Source organism: Centropristis striata, chromosome 18, assembly GCF_030273125.1.
Source record: "Centropristis striata isolate RG_2023a ecotype Rhode Island chromosome 18, C.striata_1.0, whole genome shotgun sequence".
Taxonomy (NCBI): Eukaryota; Metazoa; Chordata; class Actinopteri; order Perciformes; family Serranidae; genus Centropristis; species Centropristis striata.
The window spans coordinates 12,666,070-12,693,631 of NC_081534.1; the positions used below are offsets into that span (position 1 = coordinate 12,666,070).

The following is a 27,562-nucleotide window of genomic DNA, read 5'->3' on the forward strand; positions in this document are numbered from 1 at the left end:
TTTTTTCCACTGGCTGATTGAGTGGGACATGTTGCAACAAGGAAATTCTCTGGCAGTGTTTTGGTTTTTGGAAGATTCCCGCTTACACATATTTAACACACACACACACACAACTCTGGCAGTAGATCGAGATGTCGCGGTTAGATTATGTTCTTATGCAACTCGTCTCTTTTTCATTTTACTACAAATGCCTGTAGGCATGTGAGAATGTTTATATGTTACATAAAATAAGGATTAACTCCTTTATAGTGTCTTGAAATAACATCCTGATGTTCCTATTTGAGTGAAAGTACTGGTATGGAGGACTGGAAATCCTGCTCTGCTTAAGTAAACTTCTTAATAAAGCTTGTCCATGACATGCCTACTGAGGAGGAGTGTGTGTATGTGCATGTTTGGTACGGATCCTTCCATAAACCAGAAAGCCACCTCAGCAGTCAGTTAGTAACTGTTAGTACTTCCCCCAATCAATTCTTTAGAAATTCACTTCACAACACCACCAGATTGACTCACTTTTCGTCGCGGCTTTACAAACAAATGAAAGCGGCTCTCCTGATCTCACTTTCTAAACAAACACAGATTGAACACATGGCAGTGAGCATGTGTGGACAAATTGCTTGATGACATGCTCATTGTTAATTGCAGGGTTCTCAGGGTTGTGTTATTCTGTCATTATGGCTAAGGGTTGAACCTTTAGTTGGGAGGGAAAGCTGGTATATCATTATAGTCTAATGCAGCATTGTGTGTATAAATATATATCATGTATAAAGTGGGTTTATTGCCCAATGTAGACCATATTGTCTTCAGCTTTGCCCTTTGGACTGTGCTGTTGGATCAGTGCCCATGTATCTCTAAGTCTGTATGTGCATGTGAGTGTGTGTGTGTACTTATATTGAATTTGTGTGTATTTAATCTCACACTCTTGTGCTCAGGAATGCAGTGAATAGCTTTTCTCCTAGGGGGGAGGAGCGGGCTGGTTGGTGTACTCTACCTGCCTCCTTTTACCTCGCGGGTTAATTTCCATGCTTTTGATTACCCGGCATTCCTACCCAAAACACACACACACACCTATTGAAATCACAGTGTAAACATGTTCCAACAACATACAGCTCTCACATTAATGCCACATTAAATCTACAATTGGTTAACAAGCAACAAAAGCCTTTCAAAGTGCTTTAGGTGGGGCATCATAACACTGTGAAGTTTACAGAGCCAGTTTATGAATCAACAGCTTTATGATGCAATTGCGGACCATGTTGCATTTTATGGGTATGGCCCTTTTGATGTCAAGGGAGTAAATACTTGTGGTTCATTGAGTGCATGCCTTACAGTGCTGCTCAGTTTCAGCCTATTCCAAATGGAAAAGTGACAATATCAAATTGAGTGTATCATAACAAGCTGAGACAAATCTACAATTGTCATAAAAATGAATAAAAGCAGCACATATTTTCAGACACACATCATATCAACCGTGCTGCTGAACGTGGATGAATGGAAAAAGCCGAACTCACTCACACATATGGAAACTCACGTTGTACATTAATCATTACATAAGAGGCAAAAAAACGGGTAACTATGGTGATTTATAACAGTTGTAGCAAAGGTGGGGCTACTATTTATATCAACAGTACAAACTTTGTTTACCCTCTGAAGTCGACGATCACACAGGTGTGATCTAATCACCTGACTTCTTCATGATGTCACAATGTAAAAATGAAGCCCTGCTGTCAACTTCCCTCTATAGTACTGGCTTTAATTATTGGTAATATTAACAATTCTTCATTGAGCATGACTGTGTTTTTAAAGTAAGAAAAACATCCTTTTAAATTCTGATTCTATGCATTTTTGTGTTCAAAATATTGATCACGTGAGTCAAAGTGATAAAATTATCAGGTCATAAAGGTGAGGCTGCTGAAAAAATGTATACCAACTTGGCTTGGTAAACATTTTTATAGTGGTGTATACAGGCCGAATGAGTATTCAAAAACTGCAAAAGTGGCCCAAAACTCCAAAGGGTTAAAGGGAAAGTTCCGATTTTTTGAAGTGAGGTTGTATAAAGTATTTATCCAGAATCAGTGTATTACTTAGGGATTGGCATGCCCCCACTTTTGAGAAACAGACAGGTATATCAACACACAATCTAAAACATGTACAGCTGCAGATGGGGGCAGCCACCTGCAATTATCAACATCAGTTTAAGCGTGTGCAATATTTATGACATTTTCACCACTTTCGATGTCAGACAGCTCTCTTAGATCAGGAACTAAAACCATTATATCCATTTACAATCTCATCAAGCCACCAGACTCCATTGACAGGTCACATTGACAGTAATTTTACTGTGGTAGTTGAAACACCAAAGTTATTTGTTTATTTACATAGAGAGCATAGATGCAGGTATAGAAAGTGGTATTTGTTAGTTCAGGTATAGCTGTTTTATTTTTTCCCAGGTTTTAAAGAAAAGAAAATACATTTAAACAAGTGTAGGGCTATGCTAACAGCTATGTGAGGCTGTAATTAGCCACAGCAGTGAGGTAAAAGTGGCCATGGGAGAAGTTAGCCTTCTGGGTTTCCTGCCAGAAATCTGGCAGCAACACTACTGGTTAAATGATGGTTTGGATTTGTTTTTTTTAAATAGCAGAAATCCAGAGAGGCTAACTTCTCCTATGTCATCAGCATGCTAAAATGCTCACACTGACAAAGCTTAGTTTTGCATGTTAGCAAGCTAACATTTGCCTTTTCGCACTAAATGCAAAGTACAGCTGAGGCCAATGAGAATGTCTAGTTTTGAGGGTAAACAAAACAGAAGTGGAGAAATAAAAAGCTCAAAGTCATCAGGATTTATTGTCTGGGAAACATCTCTTTTTAGAAACAGTCCCCCCTTTAACTCTAGATAATCCATGCCACACACTTACAACAGTTATCAGAGGGACTATTTCTTTGGTTGGAAGTATCCAGTGACACATTGCAGTCTTTTAAATTGAGAGGTTTAAAGGTGGTCCAGGTGTATTGTGGTTGTTAAATCAGCTGGCTTTGGTCTTATCTTCACAATGCATTAACCTGAGGTCAAAACCTGAGGTCATGGGTCAGTGTTTGTGAGCGTTAGTGCTTGTGTTTGTGTTTGTGCTTATGTTTGTGTTTGTGAGGATTCCTGTGTGGTCACCAACAGGCCATGATGGGAGAGTTGTGACAGGCCCACAATGAAAGGCACACACAGATAAGACAGTATATGTGTGTGTGTGTAAGGAAAGTGACTTTAACAGAGAGTTCCCAAACACACCTGGGAGATGTTCTCACAAAAGATAAAAAGGGCTGTAACGGCCAGCAAATACCATTCATGAAATGGCTTGACATTTAGGATTGGATAAGATTTTCCTTTGTGTCTTCAATGCGGAATTTTACTTCTCTGGGTATTATTTAGACAGAGGGACAAACTTGTGGATGCACTTTAAAGATATGTTAAACAAGATAAGTCTGTTTTAGCTCAACAAACGGAGACCAGAGTTTGTGTCCAGTCAACAATGTCTTCAGTAATCAATATTCTACGATTATCCAATGACTAGTACTTAAAATTTCATAAATATGGATTTAGTGAGTGAATTATCAATGTAAAATTAGAAGTAGGCAGTTACAGATGTATTTTCACTGACAACTGACCCATACTTGTGTCTTTTTCCCAGATTTGCATGTTCCTACAGTGACTTCCTGAACATGTGGTCCTTCAGGGCTGGCCCCGACATATTGGAATATGATCAATGTTGACAGGCCTAGCCTTTGGTCGGGTTAAAGAACACTATATTCTCGTCCCACTCTAGCTCCTTCCTTTCATTTTTCTTCTCTGCTGACCAAATAGGCTTATGAACTCTTTGAACTGCTTGACTGAGAGTACACAAAAACCGTCTCACTTACTGGAACGGGCCAAAAGGAGATAAACTGAAGAGGAGAGAGGGGGTGGAATACGTTTCGCTCTCGAAAGGAAAGGGAGAACTATTTTTCTTGCTTGTTAAAGTACTCGAACTTTAGCTCTTACTTCATCTAAAAGCTTCTGCTTATCTGCTCATCCTAATAAAAGAGCAGGATGGAGGAGGAGGTGGGAAGGGTAATGAAGGTCGGTTGGACGTGTGCTGCCTCTGTGCGGCACGCTCCTCACAGCTGAGCAGGGTCAATGGTCCCTACACTGATTGGCTGATGATTTATACCGCCGCTATCAAGAGTGAGTGAAGTCATCTGTGCCGCGGCCAGTCCAAATGGCCGTCAGACGTTTTCTTTGAGGAATGGAATGACATTTCGCAAATGGTTACAAAAACAGCTTTGTTCTTTGATAAGACACTATCCCTAAAAATTGAAACAATAGAGACTTCATTTTTTAATTCCTAATCTGGGAGACACAAACATTTGCACGTACATTATGGGCCCAAAACAACCTGACACAGTCATTAACATTCCAGGTTTGCTCCTATGTGTAAATGTGCACACACTTATGCAGCTCGGTCACATGGTGTTACAGTGAATGTTATCAGGACACATTATCGGGGCGCGCAGCTGAAGGTTAATCCTGGATAATTTATATAAGATTGGTGAAGAGGTCGACTCCGTTAACTCGGTCAGAAGCACCTTGTTGTGCAAATCACTCCCTTCCACACACTAACCAGCAGCTTACGCTTCCCACAAGCACACACACGGCAAGAAGCGAAGACTCACTTTTTTACAAAGAGGGAGTGTAAGAGGCGGAAAAGGAGGAGAGGGAATGAAAGAGTGTGGGAGTCAGCCATTGGGCTTTTGGTAAGAGAATGCTTCTGTTACATTATACAGTTAAAACAATGTGACTTTCATCCTCACATGATCACACGCTGCGGGAAATATTCAGTTAGGTTTAAGCACAATAAAGCGTTAAAGAAATAAAAATGGGATTCCAAAGACATGTAGGATTGCACATTAATATGGTAGATAATATACAAAGTTTATAAAAATTAAAAATTTGTAAAAATTATAATCCTTGTTTAAAAAAAATACAATTTCTATTTTTAGTGGCGGGGTCCGCCATTTCTGCATAGGATCCAAATTGTTTACCCATGCATAAGAGATTTACTGAAAACAAGGTATGCATGTAATCCATCATTTTCTTTTACAATCATAAGCACAAGTGATGACTTTAATAACACTTCAAGTAAAACAGCTTTAACAACAAAATGTACTCAAGCATTAATGTAAAAGTACAAAAAAGGCACAATGACATGTAAGTTTAGATTGTTACTGATGCACTGCAAGCAGCACTTAAAAGAAGATAATTAAATATATATTGTTAACATAATAATTATAAAATGAATAATGATAATTGATACTTTTTAATGGTATTGTATAGTAGTTTTATTCCAAGTGGCAGAGTCTGCTATTCTTCTGTTATTCTTATTCTTATTATTAATAATAACAATAATAATATATCTTATGTTATGCATTCTATGTAATCCATTTTTATCTTTTTTTAAACTTGTATTATCCTGTTTTATTGGTCATCTTATTTGACATTAATTATGACATTCTATCCCTGTTTTTATGTTCATTCTGTGTATTTACGTTATGTAATTTCTTCACTTTTGCCTTCATTTTTTTGTATAAAAGTTGCTCTACAAATAAAGTTCATTGTTTTTATTAGTATCTGACTGCTGCCAGTTAATAGTAAAAGAAATTGGAAACTGGTGGTACATGGGGTGGCTTTTTATTATGTCATTGAGGCTAGCGCTGAAAATGCACCCTCAAAACTAGACAATTTGTGACAAAGTAGCCTCAAAGAGTGTTTACCGTGGTATTAAACAGCACCTGCTGTCCCCTCAGCACAGACAGGAATCACCCCGACTTCCTGGTACCATGATGACGTTTGCAAGTGTGCGTCAATGTGCAGATGGATGCAGGGGAGGCTGTTTGTTGTACTTTTAAAAAAGGACTACTTCATTAAAGCGTGTGTGTTTACTTATGTGTATGTATGTAGTCAGCACAAACGGGAATACACTCGCTCACCCGTGCACTGTATCAACTGTAACCTTGAGTGCACACACACACACTCAGACAAACACACACACTCTGAGTCAGCAGAAACAGGAGCTCAGTGACACCGTTAATGAACCCAAGTGTTATTCTTCAATTAAACTACGGACGGGTATCAAGCCGAGGGACTCCTTTGCTCCGGTTACATGACAGCCGAATCCTTCTCTTCCTAAAAGCTCTCTTTTTCCTTATCTATCACTCACTCTGCCTCTCTGCTTTCTTGCTCCATCATGCCTCAATTCCCTCCACTGTAAAGTCTCATTGTTTCTTTTTTCCATCCTCATTCCATTTTGCATGCACTGTAAGGTATGGGTTGTAGCAAGCACGCCTAATATGCGAGGCACATAGCTGCCAACTTATGTCATTACATACTTATCAGTTCTTTTCCCTTCCTTGGTGTCTATCAATCTGTCAGTGTGCAGGAGGCAGACACAACAGTGGCAGAGCTGCAGTGGCCTGTCCGTCCAGCAGAGGGCATCAAGCACAAATTACACTATGAATTATTACATGATGACATTCCTAAGAACTCAAACAGCTAGTTTAACATTAGATTGTTCGGAGGCATTCAGTAAAAAATAAAAAAAATATATATTCATACATATATTTGTTTTAGACAATATCCCAGCACATTTTTACATATGCTTCAAGTGCCTTTAATTTTTGGTTAATTCTTGGTTTAACTTTTTTATTCCAGGTTTATATTATGATAATATATATATATATATTTTTAAAGTCCTCTTATTAAACAAAACAAAAAAATAAAAATTGAATTGGTGAAAAGTAACCAAGTACATTTATCAAAGTCATGTACTTTATTCCACTTTTGTGGTACTCACAATATGGCACTTTTTTTCACTCCATATTTGAAGAATTCATTCACAAGAACAGATATCTCGTTTTTGATTTATTTTTATTTTTATTTTGGTGCAGCCCAGGTTATATCAACCAAACTCGAACTGGATTGTTTTGATATATCTCAAACATTTTTTAGATTTTCTAAATTGTGTGTTTTTATTGAGCAATCAATGGAAATCTATCAAAATGGTTTTGGTTCATTCATTTTATTTATTTAATCATTCATTCATTTATTTTATGCATTTCTTTTTTGCAAATTAACTAATTTATTTATCAGATGTTACTAGATACTATCATACAGATTTACATAAAAAAAATATGATTGAATTATAAAACACAATGCATCGCTATAGATCTAACTGTATATAAGGAGGTAATGTATGGCTACCATTTAGATGATCTAAACAGTATAATAAAATAACACTGGCTATAGTGTTTAGCATATAGTGTATACAGTCTATTTTCACATCAGATACTTCTCAGATGTACATGCAAAGACTTCAATAAGATTTATTTTTTTAACTTTTACGAGTAAATTATATAAATACTTCTCCCCCACATGTACACATACCCAGTCACACTGTGGGACAGAGGCTGTATTTATGTTTATTGTCCTTAATACATCATCTTCATCATCGTCATCAGCAGCATAAACAATCATGATGAAGGAGCTGCGTGGGTTTACATCCTCCATTAATCAGCATGTTAGTGTCTCTTCTCTCTCTGACTCCTTTTCCTCTGTATTCCCTCCTCTTCCTCGCCGTGATGTTTCAGCTGTTGCTCGAAAAAGGAAAAAAAAAGAAGAGCCTGACCAGGAGTCAACCTCAACCGGTTAGGTCAGGTGGCTTCTTCTTCCATTCCCCCTCAGTGGAGTGACTGGTAGGAAGTCACGACTCGCGGATATTCCTACTTTCCATGAGTGTGCGTCTGCTGACGCGCGCTGACCGGCGGGATGCGGCGGCGACGTCTCATGACTCGCGCGGCGGATCACTGACGGAAACGTTTCACGGCGCAAGCACGCACGCACGCACGCACGCAGGCGTATTGGCTACGTGTCTGAGCACACACGCTCTCCTGCTCCAGTAACTTGGGTTTTCTCTTTGATGTAAACGGTGGATATTTGTGGAGCTTAGACCCCGAGTAGGCTGGAAAATGTGTTGCCCTAATATCACCAGGCCAACTGGAAATGTGAAGGTGTGGCACTCACCTCGCCTTAGTAACAGTGAATACACAATTTATACATATTTCATACCAAACATAACAAAGAAAATTACATTTTAAGCAACAACAAAAAAAAAATCACACCATCCAAGGTCATATTGTTTGTAGTATTTGCGCACTAAAAATGTTCAATCGCAATTTCCTTACATGAGTTCGGAAATAGCCTACATATCTGTATATAACTGTACATAACTATGAAGTAGACATAAAATGGTTGCATGTTATTAGACTGTGCATTTTTAAAGGGGCTTTGAGAACTGCGCAAAAGACGCAGCCTTTGCATAATGAAATTGATTAGATGCCACAAGTATTAAATAGGCTTATTGCAATTACAATATCAGGATGCCCCTATTCCTTTTTTCTCGAATACAAATATAATAAAAATAGCCAGGCGCCTCTGAAGTCAGCTTTTAATAGCGTGCTGGTGATGCGGTCACATGAGTCGACGTTAAAGAGATGAAACTTTTGGAGAAAGACTTAAGAGACAAGCGCGCACTTCTGTATATCGGCCCATAGAAGACACACCTACTGTGCTCTAATGAACCACCAATCATGACCGCGGCTGGTTGCTGCCACACACACACACACACATACACACACACACGCACACACAGTCACAGTATGGAGAGAGCGAGACAGAGGTGGAAGCGGTTTTAACGGAGAGAGCTGACCTCTTTAGTGCGCAGTGATAGGAGAGTACAACAGCCAGAGCAAATAGACATTGTTTAGTGAGACGAGGATCTCTCAGCGCGGCATTCTCTTTCACTGAAACCATCCTGGCATATGAGTTCAAGTTGCACGCAGGAGTAGGCTACCAAGTTTCCAATGGACATTTACTTGGAGACGGCAAGCATGGGATTATTTCTGTAGCCTAATGTGGATTTCCTTGCAAGAAAATAAAGGTCTGCTGCGGAACAATGTGAGACGTTTCGCGTCTTGGATTCTCGTTTTTCTGGATATCTTGAAAACCATTGGCAACAGTTGAGAAAATAAGAAGTTATGCGCAAAGGATTGTACGCTCCGGGACCAATATGGATTTGCCATTGCCATTACAACCCCCTACCCCTTATTTAGAGAAGTTCTAGCCGGTCCACTTTGTGTTGTTGTTTGTTTGTTTGTTTATATAAACTTCATGTTTGAGAACAAATCGCCACATTGGCCTCTTGGATTTTAAAACGTCGCCTGCCTTTGGATTGGATTTTCAACACCATGAACTTTATTGACAGTTTGACACTATTATTTTTGACGCTGTCAGCTGTCAAGGTGAGTCATGTGTTCCAGAGAGCAAACTGGACACACACACACGCACACACACAGAAAAAAAACATCAACCGACCTCTATTTGCGTAATGGTCATTAATGTGTAGCTCGTCCTTGCCTTTCCTCTGGCTAGGTCATCGCTCGTGTTTAAACAAGCTGTAATGTTTCGTGGCTTTGGGGAGATTTAAACAGCCATTACGCAAAGCCGACACTATATACACGTAACCCACACGCTCCTGGGTGGTGCGCTTTTTCTTTCTACAAATGCGGCATATGTGATGATTTTTTTTTAAATAATGTTGTCAAGTTTTGACGCTAGCTGATTGCAGGCCTGCTCTAAAACCACCGTGGAGATATTATTACGCTTTAAAGGCGCAGTGGCTCCATTCTGAATTAGGACATGTGAGCAGGTTCACTCCTGGCACTCACACTCACGGTTTGCTTCAATAATAATAATAATAATAATAATACAAATAAAACTTTTCATATTCATTTCTACAAACATTCCTCCGCAGGTTCATCAGGTTGACAGCGAGAATTTTAATGGCTGTTTGAGGGCGCACTGTAAATCGTTTTCCATATAATCATTAATCAAGTGCAGTGTGTTCAGGGAGGCTTTGAGCAAAGGTTTCCCGGTGAAAAAAAACTTCAATAGGAGGCTGCATTTTTCCAGCAACATGATTGGACTTTAAAGGATTATTTCTAATAGGAATTTGCTACCTCAAAGGAAGCAAGGATGTATTAGATTGGAACTCTGGAGCATCTCACTGCTAAGTTAATGAAATATTCCCCCTCCAGAGTTGAGTTGAGTTGAGTGTTTATTTATCTAACCGGTTTATTTAATGACAGCTAAGCCCCCCAGTCAACAGGATGCTGCCTCAACTACTCATTACCAGTCAGCCTATCATCAATTTAGGGGCCTGTGTTCGCAGCTTGACACCCTTCCATTAATAATACAAGTATATAGTGTTTTGGTGGGTTGGGGTCTCCCACCCCACAAGGTTGGACCCTCTCACGCCACCAGAAGGGGGAGGAGACTGCGGCACCCACAGGCAGACCCGGGTTTTTTTCATTAAGGAATGGAAAAAGTTTCACCGGCTCACTGAATACAAGCCGGTGCGACATAGCTGGGTCTCATGCAATATTGGCGACATATTGCGTGAGTTGCGCGCACTTGTACGTAAGACGGAGAGAGAGGGGGCGTGCGCGCGTGTGTGAAAGCGAGAGAAAGTTGTGCGTAATGCGCGCACAGATGGAAAGTTGCCAAAAAAGAAAAAAAGCCTTTGTGGTCTGACTGGTGTGGTGACAGCTACCCCCCTGTGAGGGAAAGTAGCAGGCTGAAATTCTTACCGGTTTTAATGGCGACAGTTATTAATCCGCGTTGCCAAGAGGCGGCGGAGGCACACATTAGGTTCGGTTAACAAGGTTTGTTAACCGAAACAAAAACCAACACGAGCAATTCAACAGTTTATAGAGTTTAATCACGGAGCTGAAGTGCTAGAATTTAGGTCGGCTTGTTTGGCACGTTGGATTTCTGGTTAAATATTTGCAAATTTAAGGTCTTAAACACATATTATACGGTAATTATCATACAGGCAACTTAATTTAGGATATTTTAAAAATGTTGACACATATAAATAATCCAACCTGAAAATTCATCAATATATTTCCAGATGTGATGCTTTTATATTGTGCTTTTACAAGACACACTGTAGTATGAACATTTGACTCTCAAATATTGTGTATAACCACAGATAAGACACATAATGTGGGTTTCATGTTCTGCCAGCAAATGTCAAAATGTAAATATATTTTTTGCGCAACTATGGATAAGTAAAGGGCACTTGCGGCGGTTTTTTTCTGAGCTCTTGCACAATCTACTGTAACTAACAGCTTTTTTTTCCTCCTCCCTGCAGAGCGCCCACATACCGAAGGAAACAGAAAGAGGTCCACATGACGGTAGGTGTCCCACAGGGCACCGTGGGAATACAGCCTGCTCTGGGCTCCCTGGCTGGCACACAGCCAAAGGGGAGAAAAGGTCTAGTTTGAGGTTCACCTTGACATTAAAAAGGGGGAATTATCGCCTCCTGGTGGACGGCTGCATAGTTTAAACCTGTCCAGATTCCTCCTCAAACCCCCACTTTTTTTTAGTAAATGAGAGCAGCTTCCCCCTTAAAATTCAACTCTTAGACGTTTTTTTTATCCTGGACAGCATTCCTTCTTGTTTGAGGTTAAGCTGGGGAAATGTTATGGTGACCAGACTCCTTTATAGAATGGAATTTCACCCTCTTGGCCCACAATTTTCATTTTGCACAATCCCAGCATTGCCCAATCTAATTTGGACAATCAGAAGCTGAACTTCATGATACTGTTCAGGCTCCATGTGTTTAGTTTGGCTTCCCAGAGGGCTGTCAGGCTGGGGGTTGTTTTAGGCTCTGGGTAAGATTCTGGAGGTGTTGTCTGTGTCTGTGTGCTAATATCTTTCTCAAGAGCAGAACTCCTGCAAAGACAGAGGGGGTGGGGTGGGGGGTGGTAGACTGAAGGTGAAAAAACAGACAATAGAGGAGAAGCAGAGCCATAGAGATGTGGTGACACTTAATCAGATGCAGCTGATGGGGCCTGATAAATATACAGACAGAGCACTTGTTAATGCCAAAGGGAACTGCACAAATGTATGATCCAAGTGCTTCTCAATGGAATAATAGAAAGTAAAACGTGTGTGTGCATGCATGTGTGTGGGTTTCATCTCCTTCCCTGTGACTCCTCTGTGAGCCTGCCAGCTGTTTTAATCCCCGTCTCCTTTTAGATGTGTGTTATTGTTACAGCCCTGTAGTATTCAAGAGTCACTGGTTTAGACTGAAGCTCCGCTGCCATTTTATAACCCTCGTGCACTCTGTCTCCTCAGTGATCCCTTTAATGGAGGTGTACAACAAGAGTTTGTGTCAGCCTCGGGAGCTGCTGGTGGAGATCCTGGAGGAGTATCCGGAGGAGGTGGAGCACATCTTCATCCCGTCCTGCGTCGTGTTGACGCGGTGCGCTGGCTGCTGCAATGACGAGATGCTGCAGTGCACGCCAACATCCAGCTATAACATTACAATGGAGGTCAGCAGCGTTGTTTATTACAAACAGTAGTGCTTTGGGTGTTTTGTGCAGTGGGGTTCACAGGGGTGGGAGTGACGGGGGTTCATGTGGGATGTGTGTGCACCCTTAATGGATGGATTAATAATACACCAGAGGGGCACATGGGCTCTTCAAGTGTCCCTCTGACCGACGAGTCCTCCAAGTGTCCTTCTAGTTGGTACAAGTGTCCTTCTGTCAATCTAAATGCCCCTGCTGTTTGCTCAGGTGTGACCAACCCTATACCTCTGGTTTCCTGTATATGACGAGTCAGTTTGTCCCCTGGATCACTGATGTGTGTGGTTCAGGTGATACATTTCCAAACAAAAGAGCAAAAGAAATAATGCAGGAAGCAGACACTTTAAGATTAACAGTTTAAGATGCTAATTTTCTGGTCAAGTGAAATTAAACCACTACAAGAAGTCAAGCTGACGTCATTGAATTTAGAAAAAAACAGTCAAACCTGAAATTGTCCAAAATATTGTAGAAAATGTGATAGAAATATGACATTTGTGTTTGTTTCATGTGTTAATTTCAAGCATTTTAGAGTCTCCTCATCACTCTACATGCAACTAAACTTTTAACTCCGTACATATCTTTTTCTTGGGTTAGTATAAAAGAACAGACATTTTTTACAGAATTAAACAACAACAGAGGCACAAAACAACCACAAAGACACACAAAATGACAACCAAGAGATGCAAGGCAATGACGAGATTTAACATGACTACAAAATGACCACAAAAGTATACAGAACAACTACAAAATGACACAATGGGGCTACAAAGAGACTCAAAAGCACAATAAAGACATTAATAGTGACAAAAAGAGACACAAAACAACCATAAAGATGCATAAAATGACACAAAGCAATTACAAAGTTCAAAGTGACCATTAAAAAGTCACAAAACAACTACAGAGATGCAAAATGAGGGACAAAAGGGGCAAAACTACAACTAATGTCAGAAGGACCAGAACGATTAAAAGGGGATGCAAAACAACTAGAAAGAGACACATAATGACCACAAAGAGACACAAAACAACAACAATAAGAGGCTAAACAACTATAAAGTCTGTATGTGTTGCTCTTATGAAGAACAGGTGGTCGGGCCCTTTGCATGTCTGTGCCCAGGGGCCCATTGTCTCATAATCCACGTGTAGAATCAACGTATATTTCATTAAAATCTGTGACAATTTGTATTTCTTTTTTCTTCTTTACAGATAAAAAGAATAAAACCCCAAAGGCAACAGAACGATATTTTCATGAGTTTTACAGAGCACAGCGCATGTGAGTGTAGGTAAGAAACCCTGAACACACACTCAAATACACACAATGTGATTGAAATACTAACCGCTGTACGGTTTTGTGGCCGAGCTGAGGTCGGCCAAACACGTCGTGTTAAGTTATTGTCTTGTGTTTGCTTCTGACACATTTAACAGATGCATATCAGGTGGATTCATATCTTATCTTTCCTTCTTTCACTTCACTGAACGTAACAAGACCTGAGCAGGTTTAAGCACATCCTCGATATTGCTTTAGTTTATCGTCATTCCATCACATTGCTCAAGTAAGGGAGATACATTTGTTAGCACAGTGCTACATAATCCTTTGTTTTCCCCTGTGGCATGTAGAGGTCACTACATATGTGTGATAGCTTTAGTTATTGATCTCAGAGATAAGTACTGTGTGTCCTTTGTGTGGCCTCTAGTCACAGTAAGGTGATTTATTCTGCAAAACTGAGTTACAGTGATTCAAACATTTTACTGATTAGTTTGTTATTCTGTCTTTAGTTTTGATAGGCATCTGGTATAATCTGTTAAAGCATGTTGTGAAAATAGAAAATGGTTGCAGTTAAATGCTACTGACAATGTTCTTCTTGTGCTGGTGTTTAAGCGGCACCATCACTCCAAACAGGCAGAGTTCCTCACAAAATGAAAACAGCAAAAGTCATTCTTAGCTACAAAAATTGAGATTGGGGTTTTTGTTTTTTCAAATTAAAGACCAGTTTCTGGAGTTGCAACAGTATGAGACTTTTACGGAACAATAAAAGACATTTTGTAATGGAAATATTTAGAATAAGCCTCATGTTGAAAATAAATAAATATTTTTTAGATGATATATATATGGTGATACTGATTTACCACAGCAGTCCTACCACGTCCTTTTAGATTTTAGATGAAGTTTCTATCCAAAGACATTTGAATCATTAAATAGAAAAACACAATTTATTGAGTGATGGATCAATCAACTGCAATGGCAGTGATAGATCCTATTAAAATCCACACCGGTAGACAATAATGAAGATACTATAGGGGTATTTATAGTTTTTTAAAGTATAAAAAAAGGCATTTCACCCTATTTATAATAAGTTATTAATGAAGAAATTTAAAAGATATGTTTTAGGGGTGGCATACTCATGGCTTCAGAGCTATCTTGATAATAAACATCAATATATGCAGATAAACGGATAAATCTGACTTGCTGAGGGTTACGTGTGGAGTTCCATAAGGTTCAGTGCTGGGCCCAAAGTTGCTTATTAAGTTGTTCATTAGTAATAGTTACGATGTGTAAAAAATACTGTTTGTTTTGTTTGCAAATTACACAAATGTATTACTTTCTTTAGATTTTGAGCAGATCAAAACTTTAAAATGATGGTTAAAACTGCAGGTTAAATTGAAATAAAAGTAAATATAATATAATATTTCGATTTTTAAATTTCATAGATTAGATGGATGATAGGTAATGGTGAAATAGCATAAGTTTATGAAAATGCATTACTGAGAGTCATTATGGACCCCAAACTATGCTTGAAACCACATGTAAAGACAAAAAAACCAGAAGTCGATTTCAATATATTGCATTAAAAAAAGTTGTCCTCAGTCAAAATCCATTACATTGAACTGTTCTTTTATAGTTCCAAACAGTACCTACTGTGTTTAGGTTTGAGGAAATATGTGCAAAGAAGATCATAAAATCCAATGTTCATGTTTGATTATAAGTTCCCAAAAGTGAAACAAGGAAAAAGCAAATATTTCCATCCTCATATCATTTTCTATGAATGATCATGTCATTATCCGGGTTGATCATTTACAAATATGTCACATTTCTTTCCTTGTGGTGAAATGCATCACTTCCTGATGGTTTATCAAAATTTGATCATTATGGGTTAGGGTTAGGTAGATTTGAGCTGTGTGGCGTGAATTAATAAACTGTGACACAGCAACACAGAGGGCGGACATGCATCATCATCCTCCCACATTTCAGGATTATTTATATTTTTTTAAAGCAAACAAACATTGCAGGGAGGATTATTGGCCGAGGACCAAGCTCTCTCTTTCTTTGAGCTATCAAATCTGAAATATGTTAGTGTTGTTTTTACATGAGGATGTCTATAGAGCCCCTGGCTATAATTTAATGTCACTCTCAACTTACTGATGTCTGTGATGACACAATACTGGGCTGTAAAACCATTTAGATGTAGCTATAAACTTTCAGGGCACCTTCATAAAATTTAGAGGCTGTGATCATTCTAATATGGCTCTGTGTGAACCGTTTAACTTCACTGTGATGTTCTGGAAATGGTATGCAGACATGAAGTGCTATTAACTGTGCTATTAAAGATCTCTAAGTCAATGCCAAAATGTTAGATTTTTCCTTTTAGTCAGTAAAAGAAGTTTTACATATGTTAAATATGTGATTAGGCCATAACCAGTGCTGTAGGTAACATTACAGGGGACACATTATGCTCATTTTCAGGTTCATACTTGTGTTTTTTTCAACATTAAGCATGTAAACATGTTCTAGTATGAATCCAAAACACACTCTCGCGTCTCTCTACTGTCATTGCAGCCAGGGAATGACAGGCGCTGCACTTTATACCTATAGATAGTATAGTACAATATGGGACCTTGTAACTTAAGTGAAGTACATGCATTATTTCCTATTCATTTGAGTACTACAATTTGAAGTAACTTCTTAAAGCTGCAATCCTTACTGTGAATCCTTCGTGCATAGGGAGGCAATGAGAATTTAGCGCAAGAATGGCGGACTCCGCCACTCATAATAAAAACTACCCTATAACAGTGTTTGATTTCTTGAAAATCTGAAGCAAATGTACCTAACCATCTACATTGTTGTAGCTACTCTACTTTTACTTTAATTTTAAAGTATAATTGAATTCAGTACTCTGCTTGCAATTGAGCAGTTTTACAATGTGATATTGATACTTGAGTAAATTATCTGAATCCCTCTTTTTTCTTCAAATACACAGATTTCAGTGCAGGCAATCAATACATTATGTGCATATACAGTACTGTACTGTATATGCGCCAGTATTTCAAATAGAAACTTGGCCGTGTGTCCGTGACCTTTTTGAATGAAACACTGTTTCCTAACACTTTTGGCTAACGGTTGTCTCTAGAGTGTGCCAACAAATTTATTGCTCCATATCGCGTTATCGCAAGTGTTGTCACATGGACGAGAAGTGAAACAAACCTGATTGCCTGCTATTGTGGTCCTGTTTGTGTGTGTGTGTGTGTGTGTGTGTGTGTGTGTCCATCAGTGAACACGCCCCTTTGTGTGCCTGTCTATGAGTTTGTTCACCGCATTATTTCCCAACAAGACTGCTTCATATTCTGAGCGATGAAAAGTGAAAGACAGTTTTATCACAGTTTCTGGTAAAGGGCGATGACATAATGGGATTTGAGAAAATCACTTGGCTGATAATGAGCCTCTGGTCTCTGATGATCTTGATAAGTATCTGTTTACCTGGAAACAACGGTGTGCTGTGATCTAATGCCATGTTGTTTTGTTCCTGCTTTTCAGGTTAAAGAAAGAAGTGAAAGAAAAGAAAGAAAAGTGAGTACAGCACTCTTTCTGCATGGAGATTGGGGTGTTTTTCGTGGGAAACAATAAGGACTTGAAATTTGATCTTTTTCCTGTTTTGCTCTGCAAACAAACTCTCCGTCATCTGCAGCTCCCGGCCTTCCTGACATTATCTTCCCATACGGTCTCAATTGATCAGTCTGTTATTTTCGCACTCACTTTTCCTTTGTCTCTCCATTTTCTCTCATATAGACACATTTAAACACACCCAAAATACCCCACAACACTAATATTTTTATTAAAGGTGCTGTATGTGACTTTAAGAACCAAATTCAGTCTGGGCCGGGATTGCCTCCACACAGCTCTCACCTCCTCTAACGGCACAAGCAAACATGGATGGGGCTGAGCTGATCTGGTGACTGCTAGCAGTGCTAACGATGCTAACAGTGCTAGCAATGGCAATAGTGTTGATAGAGCTAATTGTGTTATTGGAAGGTTAGCTCACGCTCACTCCGGGGGCCTGTTATTAATATCGTCTGCGCTAAATGCTAATGCTTCGTAGCTAAGGGGAGTCAGCTCACCATTCTCTGCAACAAAGCCTTCCAGCCGCAGTGGGTAGGGTCGGCCATCAACAGGTCATATCGACTGGAACCGCCTTATGACCGCCACACACACCCGGCCTAGGTACTGCACAGTGCAGAGTGGCTGTTATTAGCTAGCAAGTAGGAGGTAAAAGGGAAGGGCCAACTGTTTCAGAGGGAGGGACTCACATGTACTTACATGCATGCGCAGCTGGACCAGTGACCAAAAACAAAGAAACGGTTATTACAACATGCACACAGAGTGCAACTTTCTTCTCCGCTCAGAATGCCATTACTCCACTGTATCTTCACATACAAATATGTGTTTATTGCAGTTTTAATGCTCTGAATGATGTTTACACCAGCTTTAAAAGACATGCTACTACATGAGATAATGTCATGCTGAGATTAGCATGTAGCCCTCAGGTAATAAACACTGGGAATACCAGCTAAATCCATTCAGGTGAATGAGTGACACTTGATGAGGTCATTGCCCTCTCTACACAATGTCCTTTACACCTTCCCTCCCTTTTCTATCTCATCTTTACATTCCTCTCCTCTCTTCTTTACTGTTTACGTCCCATTTAAATTCTGTTACTCCTGTTACTGGTTGCTGTGATATAGATAACAGTGTTTTTGAAGACCCGTTAAACTTTTCTGTTTATGGTCCTTGCTTAATGTTCCCCCCTTCCCATGCAACAGACGTGAGCGTGCAAAGGGTCACCTCAAACTCTTTAATCCTCCCTCTGCGAACAGTCGTTAATATCTTTCCGTTACAGGGTGCTTGTTGGTTGTATTTTGGTTTTATGTCAGGTCGTCTGTCATATAGATAAGGGCTAGTTTTGAGACCTCCTCTTTAACCTTGTCTTAACTGTTTACGAGTGCGGCTTCAGTGGCGTGTGTCTACAAAGTGATGGTCTGAGGGTCGTTCAACTCCCGTTTTTCTGATGCTTCCATACTAGTTTTAACGTTGGCCGATGACCTCTTAGCAGTGAGGTCTCCAAAAGGTCTGTCAGGGTGAGTCATCCTGCTGAGGTTGTGAAACCTCTTAACTGTAAATGTCTACAGTGAACCAAGACCTGATGTCAGAACAATTAAAAGAGGAAATTCCTACATTTAAAGCAGCTTCATCCTGTTCCTTTGGATTTTTTTGAGCTGAGTCATATTTGTCTCATCTAACACCCATGGAGGACTGTCATCAAATTTGGTAAACACATTCTGACCCCATGAACTTTCATTAAGCGCCAATATTAAGTTATAAATTCTTAGGTTTATTCCTGTGAAACTGATAACATGTTCCATCAGAGATTTTCAAATATAGGCCCTCTGAGTAGCCACAAAAAGTTCAGAGTGCTTTGTATAAAGCTGCTGGGTGCAGCACTTTTTCTGTAGGCAGCTGAATGCACTCTCTCCTCCTTGGGCAAAAAAAAGACGCTTGTGCCCAGAGGAAAAAAACTTTACATGAACACTCAGCCATAACCCTTTTTTGGTTTTAACCTGTAGTGAGTGACATTTCCACAGACGGAGCCAGGTTCTTTCATGGCCTGTGCAATGTCAGTGTACGTTCCAGAAGAAGAAGAAGACCAGGGCAGCACAATCTGTGGAAATAATGTTTTTTTTCTCAATATATAAATATGCGAGCAGAAAACAGACAGAAAATACCTTTAAAAGACAACCTGCTGCTACATAACAGGTAAAATATTAAGTTATGGTTTGATTTTTCCTTAAAGCTTGCAAAGTGAACCAAACTACTGAATATGCCATTCCTAAAACCCAGCTCAGGCCAAAAAACGTATCATTGTGATGTAACTATAATTCTCCATTGATGTACTGTTTACGTAGTCATCAGTGTTCACAGAAGTTTTCTGTGAAGTGTTGTTGTTTCCACCTTAAACAGCAAAACTTTCTGCAACCTAGTTTGTTTTTTGAACACGTTGTGATATTTTAATTCAGCCTGCACCTGTGAAACTCCAGGTGTATGCTTTACAGGCTTGTTCAGCCACAAAGAGTGACCCAGATAGGCTGAAAGATGCCGTTTTGGTGAAGTCCAGGTTTATTGTCCTCAGTTCATATGGGAAAACTCAGAACAGCCGGCCAAGCCAAACCTCAAACGATCAACCGCTTACACAGTCTGTAAATTCATTGTAGTGCTTTGCAAAAAAAACATTTTTTTAACCTAAGTTGGACAATGAAACCAGTTTTTAAAGGGAACATTGTCACAAAAGACACAGTGTGTTGTAACCACCTACAGTGAGCTGCATCACTGTGGGTGTGTATTTGAACCTTGACATATCACACACATTTGTTGTTTCTTTATTCAAAATGTAAATGGTAAATGGGGTGCACTTATATAGCGCTTTTATCCAAAGCGCTTTACACTACACACTACGCTCATTCACCCATACACACACACATTCATACTGGTGGCCGAGGCACACTGGTGCCACCTGCCACCATTGGGAATTCATTCACACACCAATGAATGCAGCATCGGGAGCAATTTTGGGTTCAGTATCTTGCTCAAGGATACTTCGACATGTAGGCCCTTCCGATCAATAGGCGACCTCTCTACCAACTGAGTGGTTGGATTTTTTTGTGCTGCCATCTCTGAATTTATATCTTCCTTTACTGAAAACAATGGAAATTGTGCATTTTAAATCACATATACTCATGTAAAAACTGCCTTTCTCATATTGTGATGATATAAATCATAATCCCAAACAAGTCAATCACTAACAATAATCTAATTACATTTTATACTATCTTGAATGACTGATTATTTCGCTCTTTGATTTACAGAAATGAAAAAAGGATTGCTATTACTTTAGCATGGATGGATTACAGAACAAGCCTACTGGGCACATGCCCTCCACCGACAAAATATCACTAAAGACACACACACACACACACACACACACACAAATAAGAAGAGACTCAAAACGACCACATGGAAATATAAATACACTACAGAGAGACACAAAGAGACTATGAAGAGACTACCACAGACACCAAAAAAAATAAAAATAGATGTAAAACAGCTTCAAGGAGACACAGAGATACTCATAACAACTATGAAAAGGGACAAAACAACCACAAAGAGACATATCAAGACTACAAAGAGACTCAAAACAACTACATAGAGACTCAAAAAAACCTCAAAGGGACACAAAGCAACCACAAAGAGATATATGATGACTACAAAGAGACTCAACATGACAGCAAAAAGGGGCAACAAAAAAAGACCAAAACTGCTACTGACACAAAAACAACTATAGAGATTACACAAAATAACCACACAGACACAAGTAACGACTACAAAGAGACACAACTTCAACGAATAAAGGCTAAACACCTATAAAGTCTGTTTGTCTTGCTTCTACGTAGGAGAGGTGTTGGGGCCGTCTGCATGTCTGGGCCCAGGGGGCCACTGTTTCATAATCCGCCCATGAATGTTGGTTTTAGCAATCACCAGTTTAGGACTTTCTCTACACATCAGTCCACTTCTCTCAGGTATCTCTCTGCGTTGTTGTCCTCTTTCTCTTACAGAAAACCCCGGAAAGGCAAGGGTAGAGGCCAAAAGAGAAAACGAAAGAAAAACCGTGACAAAACAATTCACGATGCGTATGTCAGCTCCGCCTTCTCCACGTACCTGCACTTGAGTGTTGCGCTTCTCATAATTAAGCTCATTTGGGAGGAGCTCTTTTGCCCCTTTTAATTTTAGCCACATCAATTAGCATGTTGCTTCTGTGTACTGTCCTAACATTGTCTCGTCCATCATGCTCAGTCTACATACTCAGAATATCAGTGTCTAGGCTAACGTGTTCTGCTAACTTAGCTTTACATAACGGCGATAACCAGGGAAACACAGCAGGCTTGCCAGCCATATCCCACATTACAAGAAATGAACCATAATCCATTCTCCACCCGTCAAAATACCCATCTAATCTTGCCCCAACCTTACCAGCTATATCCAAGAATATCACTATGGTGACCATGGTTGGGGTGAGATATACAGCAGCGTACCACAAAAACAGTAGAAACTTGAGTTGCGCCTAAAATCTTCCCAGATTGCTATATTTGTGATTGATAATGGACACGTTTAAAGAGGCTGGAATAAACAGATCGGCCTTTAGCTGTAACTCGAACCCTCTACTGAAACAAGATCACAGCTCCGCCAGCATGGCTTCGCAGACCGGCTCATACTGTTCTGGTATCTGTGCTGGGATCACCAGGATTGTAATCACGGTCTTGTGTTCAGTGTTGAGTCTGTGCTGCTTTGCTGTGTCTCGTACCCGTCTCTTTTCCACTCTTTTTTCTTTTCATCTTTACAAACAGGTTTTGCTGTCCTGTCCATAATGCTGGTACTTTTTATGTAATGTAAAGATATGAGTGATGGCTATCTAGTGCTTTTTTCTTTTCTTTTTTTTTTGCTAAAGAGAATCTGTAAACCAGCAAATTGTTAAGCAAGTACTGTTTATTGTCTTTGCCTGATTTTGTCTCTGAAACTATAAAAGAGCACCCATATTTTCAACAAAAATAATATAAAGATGATCTCATGTTTCTTCAGTGCTCATACTGTGAAAGAATACATGTCTGTTGTTGCATTTGTAATCTGTATATTGAGATGTAAATGGCACATCTGAGGCTTCATCTGTCAATTTTCAGCCTCTGTTCTGAATCTAATGTCTCTCTGTGGGAAACGTAGTCTGCAGTTTTCACTCAATAAAATGAAAGATTTCTTAATTGAGCACCCAGCAGACCCTTGAGTCTTCTTTATCAAGAGTTTACCATTTCCATGAGTGAGAGCAAGGTCATCGACTTGCAGTTCAAAGCCAATATGTGTCGTTTTGTGTTGCACTAACTGGTCCAGAGCTTTGCTCATTGCATGTCTGTCACATACACGGCATTTGTGAGCGGCCCAATCAACACGGGAGGGTTTGGGGGGCGTGAGGGGGGGTAATTTTATTGCTTGGCTACTTGCCTGCTCTGTGGGAACCTGTGTGCAATACTACCCAACTGTCACATGTGGTACAACTTGTCGGGCAGGGGCTTGGAAGAGCAAACTGGGGCATATCAAAGGGTTGGCCTAAGGTTGACTTTCTTACAAGTGGTAATGGTACATGGTGATAATCATCCTCTCTCTCTCTCCCCCTTCCTCCCCATCTCTGTCTCTTTCTGTCCAGTGTTTGTGAGCCATGTTGTGATCACTGCAGCGACAGGAGAAAGCGTTTGTTCGTGCAGGATCCCGCAACCTGCCGGTGCTCCTGCAAACACACAGATGAATACTGTAAAGAACGCCAGCTAGAGCTGAATGAGCGGACCTGCAAGTAAGTGCCGTTCTTAGCAAAAGTGGAAGCATTACTTTCATGTTCTGTTCATGTAAGTCAAGTAAAAAAAACGTATTCAAAATCAAACTTCATCAACTTGTAAAAATGCTAACTGAAATCCAGCCTTGGGATGACTTGGTGGTCTTGGAGTCCAACCACCTTGTCTTTCTCCATCTCAATTTATTTCAATCAACAATAATAAAAATTGTCCCAAACGACAGATAATTTAGCAGCTAAAGAGCCTGATATTTCAATCAAAAGGTGGTGGAGACCAAAACAGAGCTAACAAGGAGGACTCACATTTGTCTGATTAAAAACAAAGATATCTGAGAGATATGTGACTGTTTTTTCTTGTCCTGATAACGGTTTATCGTTTCCTTCTTGTTTAGATGTGACAAGCCAAGGAGATGAGAGAGGTGACGGCACCAGATGTACAAGATGAAGGAATATTCTAGAGATATTTCACAGCACAGCACTTTGACCTTTGAACCGTAAGCTCTTCTTTTCTGTGGAAAGCATTCCCCTTGGACTGACTAAGAAGGAACACTAAAAAAAGACTGAACTGAAGTTTCCTCCCACTGTATATCTGTGTGTATATAGACCATGATAAAAGAAAATAAGAGTACAGAATTGTTATGCTGCTACAGAAACAAAACACTAAACCCATCATTTGACAAAAAGCAAATAGCCGCCATGTGGTTTTGCATTTCTAACAGGCTTGCGATGCAGGTGTAGTCTTGTTGTCAATTCATTGTATGCAATTACTTCACTGGATATGAGTCTCTACTGTGGTTGTGTGTCAATCATAAACTTGCAAAACCTCTCAATCTAAGATATATTTAACTGCTAAATCAGCGGTTGAGGCTGAAGAGGACATGGGAGCGCACTCTCCTTACAATAATGATGGATGGATTTTCGTCGGCCGATGTCTACTTTTGCTTTTGGAGTACAACAGGAGGACAATCGGGACAGCTGAATCTGTCGCTACATGATACCGCCTCCTTTCCTCTGAGGACATTGCAGGACTGATGTGGACTTACACAATGTCACCATTGTGATCAGCTTGCAGGAGAAGAGACTCCGGAGTGCCATATACATTTAAAGGGATACTGGTTATCAATATAGCATCTAATGTTGTGCTATGTCCTACATGAAAACCACTGAAAACATCCTATACTGTAGTTTGATTCCATTTGAAAAACTGTGCCTCACATAATGTACTGAGAAATCTTTCGAGTGCTTTTTAAATTATTTTTTGTTTCTTTTCTTTCTTTTTTCCGGAGAGGGGATTGTCAAAGTAGTTTTCTTAGTTGTTGAACTCAATACAGAATCTATTGATTACATATCTACTTCTCTGAACTTGTACATACTTAATATCCCTTTATGCCATAGTCCATTCTAGATAATTTATAATGTTATAGAGTATTTTTCAGTATTCAGTCTTCTACCCATATTTAATTTGGTCTATTTATATATGCAGTGTTATGTACCTGTGGCTGTCCTATCTCCCCCCATGTGTAAGGTCACTGATGGCTACTCGCAGCACAGAGTCTCTGTGCTTTTCTATGAAACAAAAAACAGCAAAAAGAAAAAAAAAATCAAAATGATATGTTAACATTCCCTAAATGGATCATTTGTACTGGTGTACTGATGACATCTCTGGATTTTTCAACCCCTCTTATCTAAGGGTGTGGGTGCTGTGTAGGATTTTAACATGCGTTTATCTGTGTTTTTGTGTACGTGTGTGTGTATGAGTGTGTGTTCACGTGCATTTGCCGATGGGCACATCTGTGTGTAGGTGTTAGTAAGTTGTATTTAAGTATTTAAATAAGTAGCGGACTTGTGTTTTGTCCGTCCTGCACGATGCAAATACAAATAAACTACTGCTAGCAGCTCAGCATACACTACCACAACACCACCACCGTTTGGAATTTGGATAACAATCTGCATCCTTCCTGCCATCAGTCTTAGAGCCCTCTTTATTAGTTCTTTGTCTCTCCTTCACTATTAACATGTTTTCTGTGTCTATGTAAAACAGTAAAGCATATTTATTTTCAAATTATATTGTTTTTATATAAAATAAGGAAAAGGTTGCTGTGTTGTGAATGCTGTGTTTTCAAGAGGTTTAATTAGGCAACATGAGTTTTCCATGTTTTTGTGCGGAAAGTTGATAGTCACACATAAGGATCCCTGCAGAATGTAATCTGAAACAAAAAAGAACAGAGAAATAAGAAATCCCTGCAGGCTTTTCATGACAGACAGACAGAGATTCAGCCTTATGAATAAAATGGCACTTTGAAGCAGTGTGCAGTTCATCTGTTAAATCTAACTGTAGACAAGCATTAAGGAGCATTGGAGGAAACTGCAATGTTTTCTGATAACTGTTGTGATCACTAATAAGATAACATTATCTAACAAATGCAAAGAAAGAGTCACGATCAAACCAAATGTTGTACTGCACTTTTATGAGTAGAAGCTTGTGTGATTGGCCCACTGTGGAGCTTCATAAAAATGTTTCTGATAAATATAACCATTAAGATCAAGTTGAGAAAAGTTAAGCTACTGCTGGTCTAAGAGAGAGTTGGACTCAAGTAATGGCTTGGTTTGGTTAAGTTCAGATAAGATCTCTGCCCATTATTGCATAAAAACACACAATCCCATCCACATTGAATACATATGTGTTTATTGTCAATGTAGAAGTCGTAGGAGCTCACTTATGGATGCTAGAAATATTTACAATAAAGTGTATGAAGAAAAGCAAAAAAGTCTAAGGGTTAGGGTGACTAGTGGAATAGGACAAAAGAAACTGTTTGGCCAGTCTTTGTAGGTAAGGTAATGGTTCATATGATATCCTAAAATATATGACCATTCTATTTAGTGTTGTGTGTTGTTAAATACGTGAACAATTGCCGAGTTATGTTGAGGCAACAGAACTACTTGGTTTAGTTCAGAAAATGGCTTACTGAAATAAGTCCTGGATGACAACATTCAATACTTTTAGATTGAGAGATCAATTTCAGCACAATTCTTAAAACTGGAGGCGACATCTCCTTTCAACAAGAAACAGTGCCTCATTAAAGTGAATGGAATGAAAATCCTGGTTTCACTGCAGCATTAGGCTAACACCTGTATTGGCCAATTTCCACAATGAGAACTTTACCAGGAAGCCAAAAACCTTTTCAGGAACTCAAAGTTCACCTGGAGCAAAGGTCCCTGGAAGAGGTTTCTGATTTTGGTAAGTGGGTTGCACTGCCTGTCACCTCAGTTTTCTTGGCAAAGAAATGCTCACATTTTGGGCATGTTTTCGTAATTTCAACACTTTTCACGTGTATTTTAAAACAAACTTAGAACCTGCAACATCCAAATGAAAACAGATTATTGTGTCACCTGTCCCTCTTTATTTCATCGGGGGCAAAGAGCAGTTTTAGCTGGTAGTGACTGGGATTAGTGACTTTTTAAATGACACTTCAGCAGTAGCTGATCTTTAGGCCCCTAGACCAAATCTAACCCTTATGAATGTAGATTAAGTGGAGGTTTTTGGATCTTTGGTCATGTTTGTTTTGAAACTTGCTCCCTCTTATCCCCAATGCTTGCTGCTTCGCGCTGGATTAGCTCCTGCATGGTGCTAATGCTCTGCTGTGCTCTCCCCTGACTCATGCTCTTTATGTGCATACCTAAATATAAAGCACACCATATAAGCCCTGTAAATTGTGGGGCCCCCTTCACTGGGGAAAACACCCCGAAGAATGTCATAAAACGTCTAATCTGTGATTTACCAGGAAACCAGAACCCTGCGTGCAGGCTAGCAGCTAGATAGCTAAACTGTGTTGATTTAACATCAGGATGTTGACATGTAAACAAAGTAAAGGAATTAGTTATTGTTTAGTACATATAGTATAGTACATATATATTTTTTGGAAATTCAAGACACACAATATATCATTTTAGTTAATTAACGGTTTAAGAAGATACAGCCAACTTTGTTTAAAAGAAAACCCCTAAATTAACTTGCCTTTCACAATCTTTAAAGGGGTTGTTATTTCTCTAATGTATAAACATATAATGGAAGAGTACAGGTAAGTGTTGTTATGTGAAACTAAGAAGTACATTAATCCTTATTTCATGTAACCTTTGAAACGTATTCCAACCCTTTAGGAGGAAGGGACAATCCTTCATTGTGCAAATCAGAGATTGACTCACCAGTGGCAAGAGCTATGTCAACTGTGTGTGTAGGCTATATGCCTTTCCTTTCAATTCAAATTTAAAAGTCTTATCACTCCAAGACTCCCATTTGGATACTGAACCGTTCCTGGTCACATGTGTTAGATTACCAAGAG

The 27,562-nt window shown here is 39.5% G+C and overlaps 1 protein-coding gene across 2 annotated transcripts; it reads left to right on the forward strand.

The window, feature by feature from the left end:
• The first annotated feature begins 8,719 nt into the window (after positions 1–8,719).
• Positions 8,720–25,529, forward strand: vegfab (vascular endothelial growth factor Ab). Of its 2 annotated transcripts, XM_059355931.1 has the most exons (8): positions 8,720–9,378; positions 11,292–11,334; positions 12,281–12,477; positions 13,714–13,790; positions 17,318–17,350; positions 21,445–21,519; positions 23,082–23,225; positions 23,615–25,529. In XM_059355931.1, exons 1-8 carry the CDS (start codon positions 9,325–9,327, stop codon positions 23,634–23,636), a joined length of 645 nt encoding a protein of 214 aa, XP_059211914.1. In that variant the 5' UTR covers positions 8,720–9,324; the 3' UTR covers positions 23,637–25,529. The 2 variants fall into 2 exon arrangements, with proteins under 2 accessions (XP_059211914.1, XP_059211915.1); XM_059355932.1 differs by lacking the exon at positions 21,445–21,519.
• Positions 25,530–27,562: the final 2,033 nt, after the last annotated feature.

Bases quoted from the DNA above. Each gene is read 5' to 3' on its own strand.
- vegfab (XM_059355931.1), top strand. From the start codon at position 9,325: ATGAACTTTATTGACAGTTTGACACTATTATTTTTGACGCTGTCAGCT. The intron at 9,379-11,291 runs GTGAGTCATGTG...TCCTCCCTGCAG, and splicing joins TGACGCTGTCAGCTGTCAAG to AGCGCCCACATACCGAAGGA. The intron at 13,791-17,317 runs GTAAGAAACCCT...CCTGCTTTTCAG, and splicing joins CACAGCGCATGTGAGTGTAG to GTTAAAGAAAGAAGTGAAAG.